The 27,922-nt window shown below is 38.8% G+C and overlaps 1 protein-coding gene across 4 annotated transcripts in view; it reads right to left on the reverse strand.

Annotated features, from left to right (window-relative positions):
• Positions 1–27,922, reverse strand: part of GABRA4 (gamma-aminobutyric acid type A receptor subunit alpha4) — a 218,870-nt gene that overhangs the window by 188,536 nt on the left and 2,412 nt on the right. For all 4 annotated transcript variants that reach the window (XR_012007084.1, XR_012007085.1, XM_072774945.1 and 1 more), the window contains exons 3-8: positions 14,633–14,700; positions 13,412–13,632; positions 13,155–13,237; positions 10,444–10,587; positions 9,207–9,359; positions 2,405–2,664 (exon numbers count right to left, since the gene is read on the reverse strand). Coding sequence is in view for 2 of the 4 variants with exons in the window: in XM_072774945.1 (XP_072631046.1) it covers positions 2,405–2,664; positions 9,207–9,359; positions 10,444–10,587; positions 13,155–13,237; positions 13,412–13,632; positions 14,633–14,700 (929 nt within the window). In the remaining 2 variants the exon portion in view is untranslated. The remainder of the gene's footprint in view (positions 1–2,404; positions 2,665–9,206; positions 9,360–10,443; positions 10,588–13,154; positions 13,238–13,411; positions 13,633–14,632; positions 14,701–27,922) is intronic.

Here is a 27,922-nt window from a genome sequence, read left to right on the forward strand (position 1 = left end):
TCTCTCTCTCTCTCCCTCTCTCTTTCTTGCTCTGTTCCTCCCCTCGCTTCCCCCCCCCCCACTTTAATGTGTTCTCAACCTTGAAAGTTGAACTTAATACTGAAACCATTCAATGACAACTGGCATTCCAAAGCCAGCTGTGCTCTGGCAGGAACGTGGACTTAGGAGGACGGGTGGGCAAACCTATTCATCACTGTCTTTAGGACACAGATACCCTTCAAGTAAGCCGATGCGGAGATCGGAATTATTACACAGACATCGTCAAACACTGTAGAGGACATGAAGCCTAGGATGTACATTTTGACTAGATTTCCTTCCCAACCCTTAAATACTATAGATCTAAGCCTTCACAAACAGATTTAATCTTCTCGACATTGCTTATGTCATTTGCACTCAGGTCACCCATCCTGCCAAGAGGAGTTACTGAATCAGAGTGGACTCAGCCCGTTGCATGTGTTCAACTGAGCATTTACTGGCAATGGCAGCTGCTCCACGCAAGAGCTATGTTTAAAGGAGCGAATAAAGATTACTGGTCCTCTTCCCACCTTGGAAAATGCTGCAAAATATTTTTATTCTCATTAAGTGGCACTTTTAAGTATTTATAATATTCCATTACAGCACCGGTGCAAGTTTACTTTGCAAAAATGAAAAGAGAATTATAGCAACTCATTATAAACCGAAAAAAAAATATGTATATAAAATATGTCTCCAAATCCCGAATCTCTGGACTCGAGCAATCCTGGGGTTGGGAGAAGTTAACAGCTATGTGGGAGAGGTCGTACGCATGTTTTATACTTTCAATATTATTAGAAGATCATTAGTAGAAATATGTTGTTTTAAAACTTAAATGCTAATCACTAGTGATAAAAATGTGATACATAGCTTTCAAAGTTGTGAGAAAATAGAGAATAAGGAATTAGTCATAAAAAATATTACAAAAGTTAATATTAAGACTATAAAAAGTATAAAAATCAGACCAAATAGAATTCAAGGGAAAAGGTATTATATGGGACCACCTGTATTCTGAATGGAATCCCAGCAGTACGTCCGTCCCTCAGCACTACCACAGCACGGTCACCATCTAACATGCCACATGTATAATATTTATGCTCCGTAAATCATCTGTCTCCCTTTTCTCGTCCTAAATACTTAAGCGTAATCTCCATAGAGCAGGATATTTGTTGGGGGGAGGAGTGGGGTATGTACACGTACACAGACCATAAACAGAGTCTGTGCCATGGTTGGAGTTGGATGTCTATTCTTTTGAACAAGTTAAAAGATAAAGGAATTAATGAATGATTTAATAAATAAGGGAATGGGTTATTATCTACAGACAACAAAATTGATAATTTATATATTCTTTGATTTGGGCAAAAGAGTTTTGGACCACCACTTGTCACAACTACAATAAGGACATGGATAAGTGACCACAGACCCTTGTCTGCTGATTCAACAAGGAAGCTGAGTAGAGTAAGAGTAAGAAAGAAAGAGATAGGGATGCCTGGGTGGCTCAGCGGTTGAGCACCTGTCCCTGGCTCAGGGTGTGATCTGCGGTGTCAGGATCAAGTCCCTCATCAGGCTCCCTGCCCGGAGCCTGCTTCTCCCTCTGCCTACGTCTCTGCCTTTCTCTCTCTGTCTTTCATGCATAAATAAATAAAATCTTAAAAAAAAAAAGAGAGAGAGAGAGATAGTAGAGGAGGAGGAGAAGGAGGAGGGGGATTTGGGAAAAGATGAAGGGGAGCTGCCTATTTGCTTACCCGTTTTCATGATGATCTTGCTGTTTTTGTACAACCAGAGTCGATAAGGAAAAAGTTACTTAAAAACTTTTTTTAAAATCACAGAATCACTAATGCGCCCAGTATGAATTACAGTAGCTCTTAGATTCTTTTAGGTCTGTCCCTTTAGAACAAGAATTTTCAATCTTTGCTGTACATCAGCTACAACTATGGGTCTTCTTGTTTATCGGTTTTATTTTCTTGTTTAATACAAGGGCACAGGTCCCAACCCAGCCCCATGGGATAGTTCCATTGTGGGATCAAGTTAAGAATCACTGCTTTACTTTGTTCAGCTAACCCTATGAAAATGCCTTCACAACCCACTCAAAGATATCCACAGGTTCCTCTCAATAGTATACATCAGATTTTGCCCCTGTCAAAATTTTTAATTCTGGCAGGAAGTTTCAAACAATTAGCTCCACATAAATCTAGCTCATCCAGACCTTTTAAATTTTTAAGCCATTAATCACCATTTAAACTTTTAATCTACAATTACCGTTTTCTCTCTTTCTGGATTTTAATGACTTAGAAATTGTTACTGTGATTTTCTAATTTTCAGTTTTTCCCCTGGCCATGCAAATCTGACCAAGGAGCTGAAATCTTAAACTGAAGGAGATTAAGTCAAATACCTGCAGAGGTGCTTCGGGATGCTTTTCTCTCTGCACTGGAGCAGCTGGTATTTCCTGGAGGGCTTTTGATGACTTCCTTTTGGCTTTTTCCATTTGAATATTGGTAAAATAATTCACAGCAGCAAACTCAATAAGGGCAGAAAACACGAAAGCAAAGCAGACAGCTATGAACCAATCCATGGCCGTCGCATAGGATACTTTGGGCAACGAATGCCGTGCACTGATGCTCAGTGTGGTCATGGTGAGGACTGTGGTTATTCCTTCAGAAGCAAAAGAGCAAAGAGACAAAATACTTTACCATTAGTTCCATGCAAACAAACCAACAAACCTAAGGATTTGGTGGGGGGAGGAGAACAAAGTTTGTAATATTTAAACCAAACCATCTTTGATGGAAGATTCAAACCCTAGTGGTTCAGTGAAATTATTAGCACAAGTTTTTGAGTAAGAGATGGATATAATTAAAATCCTGGCTCTTCTACTCATTGGGCTCAGAGGGACTTGGATTAAGTGAGGAAAACTCATTGGGCTTCATTTGATACTTACCTATCACATTTGCTGTAAAGATTACAAGTATCTATGGCACCTACCATATATTGGATTGGTATCAGTAGCTGAGCCAACATACCTGAGAAAGTCAACACGCACACCCAGCAGGAAGTGTGGCTCATCAAAGCACTCATTCTCAACCGGAAGTGAGAAGTTGATAGCATTGTAATTTGGAGCATCAGAATTTCTGAGATAGCCATGGCCCGTTGCAATGGAGAATCACGACCAGAACAATCATGAATCATAGATACTTATAACCTTTCACTGAATATTACCTACTGACTTAAGATAATAATAAAATAATAATAATCTAGTTGTGAAAGCTTAAGTCACAAGAAGCAATAACTTATATTTTCTGGAAAAATAGATTTCGAGTATAATTTGATTTTTAAAATATTGGACATCTATGCATCAGTTTGTGGTAGGCAGGAAAATCTTTGCAACAAAGAATGGCGGTACCTCTCTTCCATCAGTAGGCTTCTGAGGCATATAATCTTCAGGGAAGTCTTCTCCTAAGCCTGAATAAAAGGTTAGTCTCCATCTCAGTGGAAAAATTCCACTTGCTACTGGGGCTATAGAGAATATGTTATTGAAGGATGCTAATAGTTGTCTCTCTCTGCATTTTTGTCTATCTGTATATTTCATCTATGTTATCTAGCTAAGCTTGGGGATTTCTCTGAGAACTTACTCTATCTACTTAAACTCATTGTATATAATGCCCAGAATAGCTCCTGAATTGGGGAGGATGATGATGGTGATGATGATGATGATGAAACAGTCACCTAAACTACATATTCCAATCGTGTTAATCCTTTACCAAAAGCCAAATAATACATGTCAAACTGAAGAGATAGGGAGCCCCATGCAACACTGAAAGAATGATAATATTTGAAATAAGGAAGAAATTATATTGTCTCCTCAGCTCAGCATTTAATTACTTTCTGCCTTGTTCCCTAATTGTTCCATGCATGGGGCCTGTCTCTACAGTTTCATTTACTGTAGGATTTCAGGATTTACCATACCTCATAAAATGCTGAATACTTGATAAATGCATAATAAATAAAAACTCATTTTTTTCGGCTCCTCGCCAATCCATTTTTCTCCAGTCCCTTCCGAACTGTTAATGTTTAGAACATAAAAAATCACAGCAACTGTGCATTGTATAAACTATAGATCTTTTAAAAAATAGTCCATAAACTCTACAGAGAAAGAAACTTGCAGATTTGGTTATATTCCCTTTAAAAAAAAATATTGTGTGTGTTTTTTTGTTGTTTTTTTGTTTTTAGAATTGTATTCATCTGAAATAGATTTTTAAAAGTCTGCTGGGTCAGATGTGGAGATATCAAAATCGCTATGAAAATGGAGTACTATGATGTGTTGGATTTCATTTCAGAAGGAGACCTTAGGGGCACGTGGGGGGCTCAGTCAGTCAAGCATCTGCCTTCAGCCCAGGTCATGATTTCTGGGTCCTGGGGTTGAATCCCGTGTTGGGCTCTCTGCTCCTCAGGGAGTCTGCTTCTCCCTCTTCCTCTCTCTCTCTCTCTCTGTGCTCTCTCTCCCTCTCTCTGTCAAATAAATAAAATCTTTAAGAAAAAAAAGAGAGACTCTAGAACTTTTAGGCCTCCATTTGATCTCAGAAAAATGGCAGCATTCCCATGCTGCCTGTGAGATGTAAATTAACTTGGAAAATTTTAGCTACAAAGTTTGAAGATAAATCAAAGTTTTTCCTCTTATTTATAAAAATTTAAGTTTAACAGCTTATTAAGAATTCAAAAATGAAAAAAAAGAATTCAAAAATGCTCTACAACTTCTGTATGTATATTTCCTCTACTATCACAGAAATTATGCTGAAAGTACTTGGATATAAAATATGAACAGTGCAGCCTAAATAAGAATACTTACTACTTTGAACTCAGAAAATTCTACAGAGCATAATGTGGTAACCAAAAAGGAAAATTCAAACTCAAATATTAGTGATTTAGGATTTCCCATGTTGTTTTGAATTTTTATTTTTATTTTATTTTTTTTTTTTGGTACCGGAACAATTTCTCCTGCAGACCTGAAGTAGTGGTCTTCGTCTTCACCTGTTGTCACGTGAAGAGATTCCCTTATTAATGCTAAGTAAATAGGATATTAGGCAATTGAGCCTTGAATCTCAAAATGACTTTCTGATCACTAGGGAGCGTAGATCACCAAGTTCATGAAGATGTTAAATGATGCCATGGACGTAAATACAAAAAAATCTTGCAAAAAAATATGTGGCCACTTTCCATTTCTCTTTCACTGGTTTGAGTCCATTTGAATTTAAAGTTTGTAGAACACTCCTTCAAATATTATGGTTCACATTTTATGACTGTTGGCAAAGTTAGGAAAGTAACCTGTATAAACAATTGGCCAAGTGTTTGAAGTTGCCATCCTTCTAGACAAAAAGTTTTCTCTGCCTTGTGGTCAAACTTAAAGAAAACACTAGCATGACAGGAATGTGCTTAGTACAGCTGTTTTTAGACAGAGAATTTGGTTAAATAAACACCAAAAGAGTAGCAAACAGAAGCCAACCCTTCAGATAAGAAGACATGCTTTCCTCTGCATCTAGGAAGACAGTGCATCTGCTCTAAATGGCTTAGCTGGCATCTACCCTGAAAACATTTCAACAACCATAGAATTTTTTTCTTTACACATTCGAGTATTGATGCCAATACCTGCTTTTATAATACTGAATATGTACCATATTGGCTGGCCCAGGAGTTGGGAGAGGACGTGTAAGAGTAGGCTAAGACTGTGCACAAGAGTAAATTTTTGGCTGGCCACTCCACGAAAACGAACTAGTAATGATTTAGATATGCCAGCTGGCATTTACTCCGGTTTAACATTTTACTATACTGGAATAATTAGAAGACTTAACGGCATACAACTCTGCAGATAGAAGGCCCTGGGAAAGAAGTTAGCATACTCTGCTTCTCATATTTACACTAATTAATTTGGGGGGAAGGAAGAGAGTTTGTTTTTCCATGACCTCTAGTGACAACCCTGACCCAGCATCTTCCCTCCCTGAGTGAAGAGGAAATGAAAATCAGGGAAAAGAAATACTAGCCCAGAATTAATGTTTTACTTAAATCTCATACGAAATAGATTGCTAATGCTCCCCAAATACTTAAAAATTTAACTTCCTTAGGAAAATGCCATCTCAGTGCCTCAATGAACAGTTTAGTAATTACCATTCTAACACATCTTAGGTCTTTGAAGACTTAATTATTGTGCATAATTTCCCTGGTCAATCAAAACCAACATCTTGGCACATGAGCGCAAGACAGGCAAATGTCACAGTTCAAATGGAAAAAGCTACCCACAAATTATCTTCAGCACACATCCATACAACCTCACTCAGAAGCTCTGTCTGGAATATTTGACAAACGCCTACATCCTCATACTTCCTGTGAAGACAGAATGGCAGAGTAGAAATGCAGGGTTCTCGAAGTTAGAAGCTGTCCTGGGTCCATCACTTTTAGTACGTGACTTTATACAAGTTTCTTGATTTCTTTGAGTTTTTTTCCTTATCTATGAAAAACCAACAACACTTACCTTGCTGAGTTATGGTGAAGATTATATAAGATGGCAAATCTTACCATCAGCATTAGTAGTATTACCAGTATCCTTACTACCTGCCACTCAATTTCCTTACGGTGTCTTATCTGTTGGAAATGTTGGGTGGACACATCTGTAACCAATGTCATCCTGCTCCACACCACTGGAGATTTCTATCGTTAGGGGACAAGTGAGACAGCACAGCGGCTACCAGTTTGTATTCAACCAAAAAAGCTTTCAAAGTTTATCAAACAATCACAGTAACTAGAAAATTCAGAGGACATTCACATTATAGTATCAAGTAGTGATGCTCAAATGGGGTAGATGGCAGCGTGGACAGGGCAATAAACAGATAAATCAAATTTATTGTATGACAGGCATTGTTCCAAGTGCTTCATCCAAATTAATTCATTTAATCTTCATAGCAACCCTGGAAAGTAGGTGTAACCATTCACCCTGTCGTAACACATGAGGAAATGAGCAGAAGTAACACATTGATGGTTTACAGCAAATCAGTGGTAGACCTTGTGGTTAGAACCGAGGCTGCCTGGCTGCAGAATCTGTGTTAGGACACCATTACCTCTTCATCAGATGCACACATGATGAGTCAGTATTTTCTCCTCTAGATATTCCCTCAAAAAGGTGATAATACATGTACTGGTGATTTTATGTTTATTTTCAATGATAGTCATTCCTGCAATATTGATATGATTTGTGCCAGGGAGAACTGTGGGAGTTTGGTATGTGCTCAGCCTCCACAGGCACTTCCTGCCCAGGCAGGCTGACTCCTAATATGATACGTAAAGACCCAAGTTTACTATGCACACTAAGTGAGATAAGGAGCATAAAGGACTTGCCTGGTATTATACAATAAAACAATATGTTTTCCTGAAAAGCAATTAAAAATCAAGGAAATCAGGACTCTGGGTGTCTCAGTTGAGCATCTGCCTTCGGCTCAGGACGTGATCCCGGGTCCTGGGATTGAGTCCCAAATTGGGTTCCCTGTGTGGAGCCTGCTTCTCCCTCTGCCTGTGTCTCTGCCTTTCTCTGTGTGTCTCTCACGTACAAATAAATAAAATCTTAAAAAAAAAATAAAGTAAATCACAACAAAATAAATCTCCTCTATGTTAGAGAAGTATGAGAGAGTCACGAACATGTACTAAGTGCACCACGCACCCTCCCATGAGCACGGCACATCAATCTAAATCCTCACTAGTCTATGAAGAAGAGATGTACTAGGATGGAGATACATGTGGACGGAGAAAACAAGTGCCAGATTCTGGTTTCAAACCCCAATCTATTACAGTCCAAAGCTTAGATTTGTTATCTTCTCTTTCATTTTTACGCCCATTTTTAATAGGTTAAAGTTTATTCAACACTTGCAATGGGCAGTTATTCTTTATTTTTTATTTTTTATTTTTTTAGTTATTCTTTAATTGAACCCTCACAGCTCTATGAAGCAGGTAGTGCCATGATACCTGCCATATCCGCTCACTGGCCTCCTGGAGTCATACCTTGCCCCCAGCATGGACCCTCCTGTAACAGTTTCCCCAGTAGGGTCCTCGAGTAAACCTAAGATTCAGAGGGAGTGTAGGTGTCTACGGAAAATTTCCTCATGTTTAAGTGCATTGAGGACACTAAGACTTCATCTGATCAGTTCTCTATAAGGATGGGGAAGTGAGATGAGAAGCTCCCACTTCCCCCAGTCTCTTCTCACCAGCACTCCTTCAGCTATTGGGTGATAAGGGATATTATACATGGCTTTGATCCTACCAACTAGAAAAAGCAGAGGGAGCGTGACATCTCTTGTGAGGGTTGTACCTCCAGTCCAGAGCAACTGGACAGGAGGCACATTTTCCTTCTTACCCTACTACTGAATGCTTTTGTCACTCACAATCAATAGAAAAAGAATAGAGGAATATGTTAAATTAAATAAATATCATTATAACTAATTATATTACTTAAAAGCATGGCTGATACATAGAAAACTTATCAACAGCTATCAAAATTCAAAACTGATGTGTTCTGGACCTCATACTGTTTAAAATATGATATACAGGAAGCCACTATAAAAACAAAAAGAGGAAAATGTACTATGTTCAGGAAAAAAAGATGTAAATAGCACATAACAATGAGTTAATAAACTAAGCATATAATACCGTTCAACTCAATGCATTTAAACCACTTGCATTTTGTTCCTCTTCATTAAAAGGCAAATTATTCTAAGGCTTTCATACTCATTCAGCCATGACTTTTATTTGTCTTATTTTAAGTTCCCAGTGCATTTCATTTTAACACCTAGATATGATTTTAATTCAATTACACAGCATTAAGGTAGGAGCACAAGAATATCACGAAAAGTGAAATCATATCCAAATTCCCACTTGGTCTGCATCTGCCCGGTCTCAAAGGGAAATACAATGGGGCCCCAAAGGATGGGATCGCCTACCTACATCCCCTCAAGCCTTATTTGTATTCGCTGGGTAAAAATGAAAGTTTAGAAAGAAAGAAAGTCAGCAAGCAAGCAAGCTATGTGATTCTTTTCTCAATACAGCTTGATAGATCACTGTTTAATATTTTCTTAGAAAAAAAAATGATGTCAAAGAGCTACTCCCATGAATCGTGATCAAAATATAATGTGAACAAAAATGCCCAAGAAATGAATTGCACTTACCAAATACAGTCCTAGCTGGAACTGATTCCTTGTTTATCCAGAATGAAACTTGAGAAAGAATCACTGTCATAATACAGGGAATGTAGGTCTGAATCATAAAGTAACCCATCTTCCGTCTCAGGTGGAAATAAACTGTCATAACAATATATTCACCTGCAAATAAAACATGAGGAAAGTGTATTATTGGTTATGCACCAATTAGTCAATGAATTCATAATCATATTTCAGACTCAACAGTATTTTAGACAAATAATGATGTGCTGTACACAGCAAGCAAACTGAGAAATATATAGTTCCTAACTAGGGAGGAAAGGATATTGAACATCATTACACAGAAAAATACGTTTGTTCTATACAGTGGTTAAGCAATTTAAAAAATTAAGCTACAACTTTTTAAAAAAATCTTGCAAAAAAAAATCTTGCAGTGCTTTCTATTTTAAAGGTCTGGTACGGAGAAAGCAATTAGCCTTCAATTTCAGCATTTTTAAGAGCAAAATTTAGACCTAACTTTTATGGAAAAATCACTAGAAAAAAATGGAAATACATACACACATTTGAAAATCTAAGGTTTAATTTGGAAAGAATTGAAATACACGTTATATATACATATATGCTGTGGGAGAGGCTGTCTCACTGCCTTGGTTTTAGGAAAGAGCTGTCTTTCTAAATGTTATACATGTGAAAAAAATACAAAGAGACGTGTATAGCACAGAGCCATTTGTAACATCCCTGAGTTCAAGTATATTTTACGGGCATTTAAACAAAAATCTAGAAAGCTAGTAAGGGAAACAAACCATGAGATTTCTGAAAAACAAAAACAAAAACTTGAGATTTCTGGTAGCTGGGGGCTGCCTGGGTGGCACAACAGTTGAGCATCTGCCTTCAGCTCAGGGGGTGATCCCGGGGTCTGGGATCAAGTCCCACATTGAGCTCCCCGCACGGAGCCTGCTTCTCCCTCTGCCTGTGTCTCTGCCTCTCTCTCTTGTGTGTCTCTCATGAATGAACAAATAAAATCTTAAAAAATAAAAGATTTCTGGTCGCTGTTGATAAATACTTTTAACGTAACATCTGAAAGCGACATATTAGGAAAGTTACTTAGGAAAGCAGTGGTCTTATTCTCAGACTGTGGAGCCCAAGATTCAGAAGATTCAAATCCCAAAACGTGTTTTCAATCCCATTTGCAGGCTAGACAACGAAAGCCAAGTAGCATAGTGACTTTAATCATTAAGCATCTCACCCGTAATGGACTTGATAGTTTCACTTGATACAGTTTGCCCAACCAAGTCATATTGGACCAAGCTGGACGACTCCTTTGGAACTTCCACTGATTTCTCAGGGCCTTTGGTCCAGGTATAAATCATCTCACTCTTCGGATACGCATCTGAATGAGAGCCCAGAATGGGATTAGAGTCAGTGGTCCTTTTTCACCAGTACTGATGGTCAACACTTAAGAATATTACACTTGTTCAAGAAACATGGAATAAAAGTAAACACTCATCATTAGGATTTATTCAAACATGTTTAAGATTTGGAAAACTGTAGAGATTACATGAACAGCCTTGATTTCTTGTTTTCATGTCAAAGAATCAGAGAAGGAGTGACTAAAATTAAGGCAACTTAAATGTCATACATGCATTTGGATGCATGCGTTTGGATGTGTGTCCATATTAATAGGACAAGCAGTTGAGGAGCAGAAATAACGCCCCTCCACCAAGAAGGCACTTCCTTCCATTCTAACTCCCTTCCAGGGTTTGACCAGTACTGACTTCCTCCATCCTAAGGCAGTTCCCCCAATTAGAAACGTACCAGAGGCTGCCTAGAATAATAATACAGCAACAAAACCAGAGACAAATCGGACTGTGGGGCCAGCTCTCCAGGGGTCGCCCATTGCAGACTGCCTCTGGGCAGTACACAGGCCGGTCGGGAACCATTCTGCAGGGATGACTGGCTCTGCTGTCTGTAAAGCTCTCCAGGGAATATAATCACACAACCAGTCCCACTACCTTTCAACTCTCACAGTCAGGACATTTTCCCTTTCGCCTTCAACGAATGCATCCCAGTGGCAATTTAAGCCCATTTTCTATTATTCGGTGTTCAATGCGAATGGAAGCCAGCTGCTCGCTTACCAGTCCACCTACCACAGACAGCTTGGCTCACACACAAGTATGTTCAAAAGAATCGGTTCCCTGCCCAGACCTTCCTAAAATGGCTAGAGCACAGTAGGTCCTCAGTGAGACCGTTTAATTCTACCAAGGAGTTGATACCTGGGGAGACACTATGTTTACAAGCGACTTCACAAAACAAACTCTGAGGCCTGTGTGGTCAGTTAGCGGTGAACAGCTACGTGGCAACATTTCTCTCCTGGGTATATTCATGCTTCATCATACATTCAAAAGACCCTGAACACTCTGTGCCTGCCCCTGAGAGTCTAAATCAGGCATCCTCCTCTTGGCTAGCCTACCTGGGTGGAATAACCTTTCTCTTAATGACTCAGTATTTCAGGCAGGAAGTGGGGGCACGGGCAACATGGGTGAGGGCGCTCAAAAGGTAGCTCTCTTTTTAATTCCTAATCCCAAAAATCAACTTCCAAAGAGTGATTTCTTTATTTAGTACCTTGATTGAGTATCCACTGTGTTCACGTCACTCCGAAGAGTGCTGTGTATGAGAACCAGAGGGGGCTGAGTGGGAAAGAACTTCCCATAGATAAGAAATACCTTGGGGCGAAATTTAAATTATTATATGATTATTATTATAGTAAAGACAGATTTTAATCCTGCCCCCAGTGAGATCATCCTTCCTGTTTGTTTTTTGTTTGTTTTTTTTTAATCTTCTCTCATTAAGTCACTGGTCAGAAAGCAAATGACTCTCTCTAGCATTAACTTAGTTCATTGAATACTGTGATTCCTAGGGGTTGTAAAAGAAGGGCAATGGCCAATTCTCATTAAGTTAAGCAGTGAGCAACGTTAATAGCAGCCAAGAGTTTCACAATCAGTGCACTAAGGATCTGAAGCAATAAAAGCCAGCACCTATTTTTGGTAGATTCTGATTGAATCAAATGATTTGAGGCAGACATTAGAAGAGGCAATCTCATTTTTCTGCCATCTCAGAGAAAGGAGCTTAGGGGGAAAGAGTTTCATACTCTTTTCTACCCATTCATTTCACCTGCTTGCCTTCACCTCCTCAAAATATGCCCAATTTACCTACCTCCCAGCTTCTCCTCTAGTAGCGTCCTTGTCTAAGCCACCACCATCTTTGATGTACTAAAGCAATAGCCTCCAACTCTTCTCTGCTTCTACTCTAACCTCCCTACAATCCATTCTCCATAGAAAAGCTGAAATGAAATTGTAAAATGTCAGTCAAAGAATGCCAAATCTCCTAGCAAAACACCCCAAGGGCTTTCTGTAGCGTTTACACGAGAATCCAAACTCCTTAATGTGGTCTATAAGGCAGTATATTATCCGGCTGTCTATATATCAGACTATGTCTCCTGCTATGCTTCCATCGTGCTTCAGCCACTTTGATACTAATAGTGCTGCTGATATTACTCTAACCCTGGTCATTGCAAGAAACCCTGAAACTTCCCTCACCTTTCTTCAAATCTGCCATAGAGGAGTCTGCTTGTAACAGACACTGCTCAATTACTCCCTTCCCCACTAAAAATCCTTTGCACTTTCTTTGTCACACCACCAACACATGGGCTTTAAAGGTCCCTAAATTCACCACTGACCACCAACCTATTATCAACAAGTCAGTCTACCTGGGCTAGCTGTACATATAGATTTTTTTGGTTTTTGGAAAAGGGGTTGGGATAGTCTCCTAAAAGTAAAATCTTGGAGAGTTGTTGTCATCAACAATGATTTAAATGGATAATGGGAAATCACGTACATATATAAGTATTAGCTTGCATTAGATAATAATAATTCTAAGAATATTTGTATTGTAACTTACAACTTCCAAATTTCAAAGGGCATGCATGACCATCCATGGGGAAATCCACCAATCTCATGGGACACTCTGCACTTATGGTGAGTCTATAGTGGAGAAATGCAATTATAATTAACTCTCACTTTAAAAATGTTCTTAGGACACCTAAAATGAGAAAGATGGGAAGAAGGGAGGAACGATAGAAGGAGAGAGAAAGGGAAGGAGGAAAGAATGGAAAAAAGCACAAAAAGGGAAGGAGGAAAAAGAAAAAAAATGACTACCTCATTGTGTATAAAATAGTGCCATTTCTCATAATTCTAAAAAGCTTATTGGGAGCTGTCATATTATGTGAAACAGATTTCTTTCCATTCCTGAAGAAAGTATCAGGGGTCCATACTTTCGTTACCATCATATTGTTCAATCTCAAAATTTCAATTGGGCCATCATATTTTAGTCTTTTGTCAATCCACGTCTGTCTGAAGAACACATCCATTGTGTATTCCTAGAGAAATTAGTTTGTGACATATTCAAATCACAGACAACTACACATAAATATGCATTAAATTCTAGCCTCCTTCCCACTCATAAAAAGAAAAAAAACACCCAAAAAAACCCTAAATTAATAGAAGCAGAAATTTTCTTAAACCAGTGGAGCTAAAAGATTCTCAGCAATTAAAGCATGTTTTGTCCATCTTGATACCTTAATCTTCTACTTTATTAGATAAGTAAATTACCATACACATGAATCATTCAAGAGTAATTACTATAATTTAATAAAACTGCCAGCACCAGGTAATTACAGTTATACTTTAGACCAGGTAGAAAAATTAGTAAAAGTGTAACAAATATCATTGCATAATTAATCATAAAATTGCAAGCATCTCTAAGACAAAGTAAAATATGTAAAAAGCAATTTTATATTCACAGAATTTATTAAAGTTAGCCTAGGAGCCTTAGGTCAAGGGAAAAGGTAAAGTAGGCCCTCTGACCTTTAAACTACTTATATTTACTAGTAGAGGGCAGAACTGAATGGACGAGTTCATCCTGACCAGTGTTTGGTGTTCTAACCTCTTTCAGCATGAGAGAAAGGCAGGGCAAGAAGGGGTTGGGTGGGGGCAGGGAGTGAGCATTTGGGCCAACATGGAATACTAAATGCAATTAGGACTACAGTATAGTTTCCTACAAAAATTAATTATATTCTTCAATTTTCTCCTCTTCAGTGATTTTTCTAAGGAAAAAAATCACTACATAAAAGGTGGTGCCATGGAGACTAGTAACAGGAAAGTTCTCTTCTTTGTTGAGAATGACTCCAAACCACAAAATAGTCAAATGTTAGAAATGCAAATTCAATGTCTTACTCCTTAGAAGCTTTTGAGACTAATTGGGCAGTTCTTTGACTTTCTAGCTGTGTGTGATTAACAACAAGATAAATATTAATTGCCCTCTCTTCTCCATGTTTTCTTCAAACCTCAAGAGGTACATTATATTTCCCAAATACCTACCATTTCAACATCAGAGACAGGTCCAAAGCTGGTGACATATATGTCAGTTTTTACTTCTGTAACAGGACCTAGTAGGTATGAAGTAAGTAAGAGTGAAAAAAATTACCAATTTTACAGGCAAGGAGGATAATTAAAGAGTAAATACAGATATGATGTGTTTTTATGGGCATCTTAAATTTTCAGTGAGATAATGCATTTCTACAAAAAAAAAATGTAGACAAAAGAACAGAATCAGAAAGCAGTGTTTATTTACGGGAAAAAAAATAACAAAAATAAAACCCAATTATTTAGGGGAACCTTGTTCCTTCAAAAATACATCACCTCTGGGCACTGTTACGACTGGCAGCGCAGGAAACAAAAGTTTTTGGCCTTTGTAGTTTTTTTATAGTCCATCATCTGATTGGCCGTTAGTAGAGAAGCAAGCTATTAAGAAGAGGGAACTTAGCCACGAGAGTGAGGAGATAAACTCGAATGGTTGTAAGGGATGCATCTTTGGAGAGCTGAGAATTCTGGGAAATAACCTAAGCACAAAAATGATTCATGTCACCTTTAACAATAGGCAGACCGTCCACTGGTGACTGAGATCAAAGATAAACTCTCCTACAAGTCAGACCTATTCACTTCTTGCCACCTACTAGCTGTTTGATCTTGGGCAGGCTATTGAACCTCTCAAAAGCAGCAACCACACACATCAGGCAAGACTGTTGATAGGGATCAAATGAAATTGTTCATATAAGACCCTGAACACAGTGACTCTCTTATGAGAGTACTTATTAAGTAGTAGTTTCTCTTTGCTTCTGATACCGGCCACTACTGAGATCCTTCCTAGGCCTTAATAAGACTGGTTCGGAAACAAACATGTGGGTGTGTTTGGCAGAAAAGAAGAGAGGGCATCATGACTGGACTGACACAGATTCTAGACAAAGGAAAATGGTCACAATCTGGGTTTAGCATGGTGCTTAAAATCAGGAATTGTGGAATTTAAATTTGGCTCTGACACTTATTAAATATACGATCTTAGTCAAGTCATGAATCCTAATAGGTAAAGGTTTTAATGAGTATTAATTGAAATAATAAATGTAAATGACTTAGTACCAGTCTCTAGAATATATACACTCAATAATGATAGTCATTTTTTTTACTAATAAAAATTACTTTTTATTTTTTATTTTTTTATTTTATTACTAATAAAAATTAAAAATTGCTGCCCTCTTCAACATCATTTCCTTAAATGATGGTTGATACCATTGTTTGGCCAGGAGGTAGATATTCTGTACTGGAAAGCATAACATCTGTTATCAAGATGACTATTTCCTTTAGATACTGGTTGGGCAATTGGATTTATGCCCAAAAGAGAAAAAAAAAAAAAAGACAAAGAGCAGTTGGTGTGGCTTAATGCCCTAGGTTTAAAGTTATCTTCATAGAAATGAATCAGAATATTTCTCCCTCTTAAATAAGTATCCTAAGAAAAATATATCCTTTGTAAGTACAGCAAAAGAAAAGGTATAGATTAGATTGATCTATCGTGAGCTTTCATTTCAAAAAGAATAACCACACACACACTTTGGAAAACAGATAAATAAGATGCAATTAAAAATTAGGTAAACAGATAAAATAAGTGTGAGAAGTTAATTGGATTTTTATTTGAATGAGCAATTGTAAACAACAACAAAAATATGATGGTCATAAGCTCATTAAGCCAAAATATTCCAGGAATAGACAGGCAATCCAAGAAGATGGTAATATGTGTTGAACTTTAGATAAGATAAACTCTCCTACAAGTCAGACCTATTCACTTCTTGGTGAATTGATTCAAAGTGGTTCAAGAGTGGCACAAAGTGGTTCAAGAGTGGCACAAGTCACTCTGCTGGTTTCTTCAGAACAACAGTGATGCAGTTCGCATTATTCTAGTTTACACTGTTCATCCAATTTCTAGAACACTATTTACCAAACTATGTCCTGTAAAACATTAATACCATAGATGTTCAATGAGAGCGAGGGACATGTAGAAGAATTAGGCCAATGATATTTTTGCTTACAAATTTATTTTAAGGTGTGTGGGGTTATGCTAATTCTTGTAGTTACAATGATTCCATGATAATGATGGGTGTTTTCTCTTTTTCTTTTATTTTATTTAAATTCAATTACTTAACATATAGTGAATAACAGGTATTTTCAAAACCTTACATAATACTTTCTTAATGGTTCTTGAAAAGTATTAGTGTTCAGAATTACAATCTTAGTCTTGTTTCATTAGTCTGTGATACTATTCAGTATTTGCTTTACATGATCATATTGGGCTTTGAGATTAAGTGAGAGTCTACAGATACATGATTGGTAAAGGGATTTCACTTGGACACTCACTCAATAAACATTAATCAAGCAAGCACCTGCTGCTGGTCAGATCCCATAGTAGGCCTGGTGGCACCATGGTAAACAAGACCTAAGAGTTCCCAGTCTCGCCGGGTGCTTCGTGTAGGTAATGAACCACTAAATTCTACTCCCGAAAGCAATACTACACTGTATGTTAACTAACTAGAATTTAAATAAAAATTTGAAAAAAATGAAATGAAATGAAAAAAAATTCCCTGTCTCCGAAAGTGAATATGCTATCAGAGGAGACTGAGTATAAATAATAAACTAAATGGAAGAATCTTTTCATTCCTAAGAGGTACAACACAGGCTGGTAATTGAACAAGAGACTGGGAAAGCCTCGATTTGTGAGCCAGGCTTCAAGGCGGTAACTTTTAAACTGAGATGTGGAGGGTGGGCATTCGCCACTGGAAGGGCAGAGACCATTGCATTCCAGGCATAAAATACTTCAGGGTAAAAGCTCAGAGGCAGGAGGGATCTTGGTGAGTTCAGGGACTAGAAAGGAGGCCGGTAAGGCTGCCGCAAAGCAGGTAAGGAAGAGAAGGCTACGAAATGAAAACCACATAAAGAGAATGAAAAGCAGAGTCAGTGGGACAGAGACCTACCCCTGAGCCCATATTCTAAAGGGGCATCTTCCAAGCAACATACTTAGAATACGTGTTAGAGTGACAGCTGTCATAACTTCATAGAAAAGAGCTTGTAGAAATCCTGGTGACAGATGGGCAGCACATGGAGAGGTTGTGATGGGCTGAATTGAGTTCTTCCCAAATTCACATGTTGAAGTCCTAACCCCCCATTCCTCAGAACATGACTGTATTTGGAGTTGGGGTCTTTTAAAAAGGGAATCACGTTAAAATGAGGTCACTGGGATGGGCTCTAATCCAATGTGACTGGTGCCCTTAAAAGAAGAGGAGATTAGGACACAGGAACACACAGTTGAAAGGCCACGTGAAGGCGGAGAAGATACCCACCCAGAGCAAAGGGGAGAGGACTCGGAAGAAGCTAAGCCTTGCTCACACCTTGATCTCGCTATCCTGTGAGCCACTCTGTCTGCGGTATTTTGTTTTGGCAGCCCAAGCAGAAGAATAGAGAGATACAAAAGAAAGAATTACCTTCTGTTCTTTCCCAAAAGTTCTCTTCCTTTGATATTCAGTATAATTCTGCCTTAGGCTGTGAGGAAGTTTGATTTTTATCCCTTAATCATTGGAAAGCCATCAAGAGTTTGTAAGTAAGGAAATTATGTGATCTAAATTATGTCTTTTATAAAATCACTCTAGCAGTTGTCTGGCCAGTAAATGATAGGGAGGCAAGTGGAGCAGAAGGTCTCTTCTAAGAGGCAACCATACTAGCCTAAAGAAATGATGGTGGCCTACCCTAGGAGGCATGGCAGTGGCCTACCCTAGGAGACATGACGGTGGCCTACTCTAGGAGACATGGCAGTGGCCTACGCTAGGAGACATGATGGTGGCCTACCCTAGGAGACATGGTGGTGGCCTACCCTAGGAGACATGATGGTGGCCTACCCTAGGAGACATGGCAGTGGCCTACGCTAGGAGACATGATGGTGGCCTACCCTAGGAGACATGGTGGTGGCCTACACTAGGAGACATGATGGTGGCCTACCCTAGGAGACATGACAGTGGCCTACCCTAGGAGACATGGCGGTGGCCTACCCTAGGAGACATGGCGGTGGCCTACCCTAGGAGACATGGCGGTGGCCTATGCTAGGAGACATGATGGTGGCCTACCCTAGGAGCCATGACAGTGGCCTACCCTAGGAATGCAACAGTAGGGATGGAGTGTGAACAGAGGGCATGCTGGCTCATAGGGAACAGGTTTTTGTTTCCAAAGAGCAATAAGCAGAGATATAATAATTCTATTTAATGAAGGCCTACCATGTGCCAGGCAGGACACCAGCGTCTTTCCATACACTATTTCATTTAACTCTCACAACACCCTCCAAGGGTGATATTATTATGAGAATTTTCTGGATCTGGAAACTGAGCTCACAGAATTTAAATATGTGCCAGAGCCAGAATTATAACCCCCTTGTACTGATCTCCCAAGTACATTCTCGCCTGACTATGCTAATGGTATCACTAAATAATAAACCAATAATTAATGGCTTATATAATTTCCTATCTCTTGCATAACATACCATATCTAAATTTCCTAAATTCTGTTTATGCATGGTTTCTGAGCTATGTTCTTGCAGTCCTTTCCATGCCTTTGCTCTTATCTTATTATAGCTTATTTGAGTCTTTCATCCCTTAACAGCAAAGATGGAATCTTAATCCTCTTTGAAGTTCCCAACTAGCATAGTGCTTTGCACATACTAGGTGGTGAATAAGTATGTGTTCGTGTTCTTAATATCATCTCACTAGTGATTTTAAAACTTCCCCAAAAGAAAAATTACTTGGATTCATCCGTTACACCAGTTAAGCTAAAAATATTTCCTGATTAAAGCAGAAAATGTGTCTTATTTATATTTGTATCCTTTCCCAGAACTAATCTCAGGCCTTAAATGTAATAGGTTTCCAATAAATCAGTTTTCTATGAATAATGGTCGCTATGTAATTAAGAATAATTCTTAGAGACGCTTCCTCTAACGCTACTGTTTAGGACGTTCAAATCAACCTTACTAAGAGCATAATTACATAGAAACCAGATAATTTTGGGCTTGGAAGGACTTCTCATAATGTTATATGCATTTGTGTAACATCAGAGACATATTTTATTTTAAAAATCCTACTTCTTGGGTAATAGGGAAACATTTTTAATCCCCAAAATGTATTTGGCATTTTGTAAAGCAAAGTGATCTTCTATAGTCTTTGAAAGACAGAGCCAAGACTGCCAAGATGAAATTCAGAGGAATATTCCCATCTTAGTACTGAATCTAACTTGGGTGGAAAGTAGGAAAACAATTTACAATGTATCAGATAATTTTCCACTCACTGCTAACTTAAGGATATAAGGATTTAATTTCTTCTCCAATAACAGTGTTCAATTTGCTGTAAAACCAGGAGAAAGACCTTAGATGTCTTGCTAATACTGTAACGTGTCATCCTTGTTCATACTGTGTCCCCAGCTACGTACTTGAGGACGTATTTCTGGTTTCTTATCCACCTAAATTCACGCATCCAGCTACATCATACAAAACACTGCTGTTGTGTTTCTAAAAATCAAGAGACTTAACGTAGTGAGGAGGTACAATAACAACAAGGATTCTTGAGTGATATGCTTAAGGAAATACCTAATTTTGTCACCAAAAAAACAAAACAAAAAAAAGAAACCCTAGCCTTCCTGCAGAATAAACAAAGAAGAGATATCTATTGATATCACAGAGGAAAAAGAAAGCTATCAAGTTTTACTTAGATAACATCAAAGATTAGTGCTTCCTATGTCCTCTGATCCTCCTACCAATCCAGGTCAACTTTTTAAATGATTACAGTACTTAAATAAATAAGAAGAGTGTTTAAAAAAAATGAAATATGGGCAAAAGATGAAAATGCTATTCACAGAAGGAAAATTCTTATAGGCAATAAAGGTTTGAAAAGATGTTCACATTAGAAATCAGAAAATTCTAATTATTTCACAATCAAATGCCATTTCAAGTTCTATACATATATTCAATGATATATATAATATACTCAATAATATATAACATATTCAATGATATATAATATGCTCAATAATATATATAATATGCTCAAATATATATAATATAAATAATATATAACTACTCAATTATATATCATGTATTCAATAATATATGATATACTCAATAATATATAATATATTCAAAAGTATATATAATATACTTAACAATATACATATATAATATATTCAATTTTATATATATATATATATATATATAGTTGAAGGTTTTGTGGATCCTGAATCTCATATTCATTGTAAATGAGAGTTTGAATTTGTAAAACCACCACAGAAAACAGTTTGGCATTATCTCATCAAGTCAAACTCCCACTTACACTAAGATCCAGAAAAATCCGTTCCTGGATATATATGCAAAAGAAACTTTTGCACATTTACAGCAGGAAATTTGGGCCAGAATATTCACAGCAACACAATCTTGGAAATAAGCAAAATGCCTACTGCCAACAGAGAAGATGAATAAACTGGTTCCTATGAAGTGGAAATATCACACAGCCGTCAAATGAATGATCTATAGCAATATGCAACAGCAAGAATGAAATCTTAGCAATACACAATTAAGTGGGAAAAAAAAAAAGCCACCAAAGGCTAATATATAACATGCTCAAAACCATTGCATTTTTGTAATTTAATTTTTTTTTTAAGTTGAGCTAAAATGATATTTAAAGAAAAACTATTAAGAGAATTTAGGAAGGACTCAGAATGGTAGTTACGTGGGCAGGGCAGACAGGAAGAGAGGCTGAGGGAGACCACCCAGCAGGATAAAAGTTGTCACTGTCGTGCAGTTTAATATTGAACTGTGATGACGTTACAAGGGATGAATGAATAGATGGGTGGGTGGATAAAAAGAAGGTTATGTGCAGACCAATAATGACAGTAATTGTTAAACAAGTATTGTTAATTCAGAATCCAATCCTGCACACAAGAGGCTTTCAAAAATAAATACAATAAAAAGGCCTAGACGGGAATATGAGGCAAGCTGATGTATTTTTCACCTTAAAGAAAACTAACAACCCAGCGAAATCTCATCTGAATATCCATAAGGTTACGAGTAGCCCATATCTAGATCGTGCAGCGCCTATTTGGGGAAATACCAAATATCCTCGCCCTAAAGAAAATGCAAATAAATAGCGGCGGTACCTCTTTGGTGCTAAACCGAGAAAATAAGAAAGTAAATTTGTGCTCTGGGTTCTGCAGCCTTTAGTCTTCTCAAGGGCATTTTCCTTTCCGTTACCCCTTCCCTCTTCTGTGATATTAATTACCCCTTACTAGATTATTCCAGTAGCACACGGATGTATTCTGATATTTCTAATCTTAAAAGAAGGCAGCCTTCCCTCTTTCTCTTCCCTTTCACATTCTGAACTTCTGGGGGAAAAAAACAAAACCCATACACATGGCCTCTAATTCTTCCTTTTCTATCCACTCTATCATCTGTTACAACCTGGTTTTCAGGCTCAGGATCCACTAAAATTCCTTTTGTCGATACCACCAATCTTCCCTCTCTATGGCACTGTTAACACGGACTTTAAAAAAATAACTTAATTTCACCCATTTTTGAAGAAGCTGTCTGGATCCCACTGCTCCTTCCCTTCCCTTTACCAGCCCGTTTCTCTGCTCCCCTGTCAAATGTCCAGAGACTCCTCCTCCCCCCCCCACCCAGTCAGACTCCCAGACCCAGCATGCTACTGAAGCTGCTCTTGTCAAAAGCACCCAAGAGGTGGGTGTTGCTAAATGCAGTGACCAGTTCCATGTTATCTTTCCTAATCTGTCTGGAGCACTAGGAAGTAAATGATCAATCCCATCTCCTCTTTTTCACTTAACATCCAGTATGAGCCCTCTGAGAGCTTCCTCCTACTTCCAAGGCTACTCCTCAGTCCTCCTGGGCCAGAAACTCTTCCTCTCCCCCCACCTCTCAGTGCAGGGGACTTCCTAGCTCTCTTCCTGAACCTCTCTCCATCATCTTTAATCTCCTGATGATCCCTGTACTCTTTTTTTTTTTTTTTAATTTTTATTTATTTATGATAGTCACACAGAGAGAGAGAGAGAGAGGCAGAGACACAGGCAGAGGGAGAAGCAGGCTCCATGCACCGGGAGCCTGATGTGGGATTTGATCCTGGGTCTCCAGGATCGCGCCCTGGGCCAAAGGCAGGCGCCAAACCGCTGCGCCACCCAGGGATCCCGATCCCTGTACTCTTATGGCTTTAAATATCATATATATTGACATACAATCATCTCTGCTTTCCAGATCCATCTCCATTTAATGTCCCTTAGGCAACTCAAACTCAGCACATCCATGTACAAATTGTTCCTCCCCACCCCTCATCTGCTTCAGTGTTGCCAACACTGTGGCAACTCTATTTTTCTAGGTGTTCAAGTCAAACACTTTGGAGTCGGACACCTCCCTTTTCCCTTCGCTCCACCTTCCAGCTGTCATTAGCAGAGCAGAGCTTTGAAACACAGCCAGCACCTGATCACAGTCCTCCAGCGTTACAAGCTTCGTGCCACCAGCTTGGTCAAGACATCCGTCACCGCTTGCCTCCTTAATTGTGAAAACCCCTCTGCATTTGCATGCGTCACTACAGCAACCAAGGTGAGTCTTTGAAAATTAGGGGCACCCAGGTGGCTCAGCAGTTGAACGTCTGCATTTGGCTCAGGTTGTGCTCCCAGGGCCCCAGGATCGAGTCCCCCATCGGGCTCCCCACGGGGAGCCTGCTTCTCCCTCCACCTGTGTCTGCCTCCCTCTGTGTCTCTCATGAATAAATAAATACAATCTTTATTTAAAAAAAGAAAAAGAAAAAGAAAAAGAAAAGAAAAAAGAAAAAGAAAATTAGGCAGGTCAGGGTCTGTCCCAGATGGAATCCCCCAATCACTTGTGATAGGACCAGGAGTAACAAACAGCTTTACACAACCTCAGCTTCGCATCACGCCAACCCCTTCTCACTCTTCAGTTCTGTTAGACTCTACTGTACACACACGGACTTCCACGCTTAGCACTTTTGCACATACAATTCTTTCGAACCCAAACGTGGCTTCTACTTTTACCTACTTAGGATCATTGCTCAAAATATCACCTTCTCATTGAAGTTTCTCTACTACTTTCAGTAACACCGCAATTCCTCCCCGGCTTTATCTTACTCCATCGCAGGTATCGGCTTCTGATACTCTATATTTTACTTATTTCTGTTGCTCATTTTCTGTCTCTTTCACTACATTATCAGCTCACGAAGGCAGGGAACTGCATCTCTTGTGGCTACTCATGCATCCCCGGTGCCATCCTAGAGCAGCGCCGGGCACATGGTACAGGATTAATAAATAGTTGATGAAAAGTGAATGGAATGAAACATCTCATGCGGCCAGCCCTATCTAACTTAATCTTAGAAGAATTTCAGGGGCTTCTCATCCCTCCTTCCTAAGACATTCTTCTTGACTTCTAGAACTTCACGCTCACTGAGTGCCCACCGATACAGTCTACTCTTTTTCATCCTCTGACAAAACTACATTTTCTGCCCTTCCTCAATTGTTAATGCTCCTTGAGGCTTGGTTCTGGACTCTTTGCCCTCTTACCACTCTCCTCTAGGCACCTGTTCTCATAGCACCATATGCTGGTGACCCTCTTGTAGATCTCCAGACAAAACTCTTGTCCGATATCCAAACATGTACAACCACTAGGACTCTGCCTATGTATTCTGAGCTTAACACATCTGCACATGATTTCGTGATTTCACCCCCATGTCTCTTCTCCCTTCCCTAATTTAAATAGCACCATCCTCTACTCATTTTCTCAAAATAAAAACCCAGGAGTCATTTTTTACTTCTCCTTTTCCTTTACCACCCATATGAAATCCATCACCAGTTATTTGTTGAATTATACCTCCAAAATATATCTCAATTTTTCCACCTAAATCTCTCTTTATTACATTTATTACCTTTACACCAAGCCATCCTTGACTTAATGAAGAGAACCACCCCCTCCTAACAACAACAACAACAAAAAACCCTTCCTCGTTGGTCTCTTCATTTCCAATACTGCCCAAGGTCTGTATCTAAGTCTTTCTTATTATGCAGTTGCCAGAGGGATCATGTTACCATCTGAGTCACCCCAAGTCATTGCCTCCACCTACACAACTCCAGTGGCTTCCAGGTTCACTAAAAGAAGAATCTAGGGACGCCTGGGTGGCTCAGCGGTTGAGCCTCTGCCTTTGGCTCAGGGCGTGATCCTGGAGTCCCAGGATCGGGTCCCACACCGGGCTCCCTGCATGGAGCCTGCTTCTCCCTCTGCCTGTGTCTCTGCCTCTCTCTGTGTCTCTAATGAATAAATAAATAAAATCTTTAAAAAAAAAGAAAAAAAAGAAGGATCTAAACTCTTGTACAAAGGGCCTTGCATGATCTGGCCTCTTCTTACCACAACAAGCCAGTCCTGTGAGATCGTTCCTCTGGCTTTCTTACCAGCTTCCCGCAACTCCCTTCACCAGGCTCCCTTCACAGTCTGAATCACACTAACTTATCATCTGTCTTAGAATCCTTACACTTGCTTTTTCTTTTTTTTTCTTTTTTCCTTGCCTGAGAACAACTTTTGCTTGCCTTTTCCATATCTGTCACCTTTAGGGCTCAACTTAAAAGACTTTCTTCCCCACTGTATCTGAGACAGGCCCTTTACCCAATTAATTCTCTGTCTTATCATGCTACTAGATTGTTCCATAGCATCATCTTTCATATCTTCCTTGTTTCTCTGTTATTTTTCTCCCTCTGCACTGCTTAGCTATGAAGTTCACAAGGGCCTGCCTGTGTCTGATTTAGAATAATATCTTTACAACCTCACATTGTTCCTGTGGTTTCTACACGGTGGTCTCAAAATCTATCGGTTCAACAACTGAATGCATAAATTGAGAATGACAAATTCAAAAGAGATGAAGTTTCATTTTTCTGTTGCCCTGTGGATTTGAAGTGTTCTTTTGCCTACATATTTACAAAAGTAGTAGGTGATATTTAAATTATATATATTTAAATATATATATATATATATATATATATTCTCCGTAGACCTCCAATTAATATGGCTAGCATGTGGTTAGTGCATTAATTTAATTTTTAGGTTAGGATATAGATCATCTGAAAACATTGCAAGAGTATTTCTATTTGTGGGGAAAAATTATTCCAAATTTACCTAAGTGTATGCACTTCTCTATATTTGCTTTTCCATTTTAAAATGTTATTAAAGCTTTAGAATAAAAGTTCTCGCTTCACTCCTTTGGGGGGAAACGTAGTTTTGCTTATTTTAATAACCTACTTAGGAACCAGAATGTTAATGAAAACTTCACTCTTGGTAAACAGGAGGACGGAAGAGAAAGCCTTGGAAGTGGATGTAGCAACACGGCAGCTCCCCAGTCTGTTAGTGGCCTATTAGTAGTTTTAGGGTTCTGAGCAATTCATTGGCACTTCTCTCAGCCCCCTCTAACACACTGATGATGCCCACCCTGCTGATCTCATTGTGTCGTTATGACAATCTTATTAAACATTTTATGCCAAACGGTTTCCAAACTATAGAGGTTTCCAAGCTTCACCAGTGTGAAGCCCCACCATGCTGGCGAGCAACCTTGCAAAACTGACCTCATGCTCTGTTCCCATCTCAGAGAGGTTGTGGAAGATGTTCTAAGGCAATGATCTCTTGTTGAAGTATTTACTATTCCAGATCAGAAGCCTCAGAAGATTGAAATGCACGAGGGTTTGTGTAATTCCTAAACTATCTCCTGGTGGTTAATCCCTTAGCTATGCATTTTTTTTTTAAGACGGCACCCCCTTAACAGTGTCGCAAGTGGTTAAGAGCACAGGGGAAGGACTTCCTAGCTGCTTTGTGGAAGGGTTCACCTGTGTGCCACTTCTAAGCAGGTGAGGGCTACTTCAGGATGACAGCAGATTGATTTGTCAGAGGCCAAAAGAACTATACCCCTTCAGAAGTCCCAATCTGGCTTCTCTCACCGTGCCTCCTTCCTTCTCTTCTCACCTTTTCCCCTTTTCTTCTCCAATGGGAGAACGTGGGAGACAAGGGAGAGGAGACCCTGGAGGGATGAAAAGAAGAGAATCATTTCAGTTCCTTTTACTTCCCTGTTGCAAGCTGTGCTGCTGAGTTAAAAATATGTAATTTAGTTTCCAAATCTATTCCAACCCCTGCCGGCCTACTGAGCAATCACAAACCATCCAATTTCAATTCAAATCTTTGCTTTTAGCTTTATTTTAAATGGAACACAGCTAAGTTGTATAAACAGATATAAAGTAAATGCTCTACAAAGAGCAGAGGTAGGATTAAAGGAACCAGGAAGTAAATCTGTATTTATAGCACACTGGTCAAAATCCGAATTGTTTTCATTTTATTTTTAAAATGCCAAACTTTCCACAAAGTGTTGAAGTGTCAGAGAAGGGACCAAACTTACGGTATCCAAAGTCTGTGCTAAGAATGAGTTTTCTCATTATTTTCAGTGATGTTCACTTATCCTGTAAACAGATTACACGGTTTCCGCAGGTGAGAATTACTATTCCCTTGTCACTTTGGTGTGCTATGCATTTACAGAGAATGGCCCATTTCTAAAAAATCGCATGTACCACAAATATTTATGAGTAAGAAAAAAAAAAAAACCCGTGCGATAGAGTAAATGTTTAATGATTAATCAACTGCTCACACTTAAAGTCAGGTGAATTCAGCCCTTCCCATAAAACCATCAAAGTATCTGCAGGTGGGTAGTGCAGATCACTTCGTGGTGACAGGTAAGATGACTAATAATGCCCTGGAGACACTTCAGCACTACTGCAGCTAGCCAAAATCTAGCAGTGGCTTACACAGATTGATCCCATTCATTTTATTGTCTATATAGTATTATGGGAAAGGGTAGTGGGTAAAAAGGATGCATCTACAGTGGAGTCCTCCTTTTTGAGTTATATTTGTATTTATAACCAATGGGACAGGATGCTATCTTAACTTTCGCCATTTAATAATAAATCCGTATCATTTCAGTTATGACTTTTCACTTTAATTTATGTTCAGGTCCATCAATTCTCTAATAAATATTGAAACTCATGTGATTCGATATTTCTGTTATTTTTCCCCCCTTACTTAAAATGTCACGTTTAAAACCCTGATGGGCAGATAAATTCTCTTTTATTGATATAATAGAGTCTTCGACGCTATCACATCATCTGAAATATTCTCCACAAGATTCTTTTTTGGATATAAAGTGATAATTTCCCAGT

Source organism: Canis lupus, chromosome 14, assembly GCF_048164855.1.
Source record: "Canis lupus baileyi chromosome 14, mCanLup2.hap1, whole genome shotgun sequence".
NCBI lineage: Eukaryota > Metazoa > Chordata > Mammalia > Carnivora > Canidae > Canis > Canis lupus.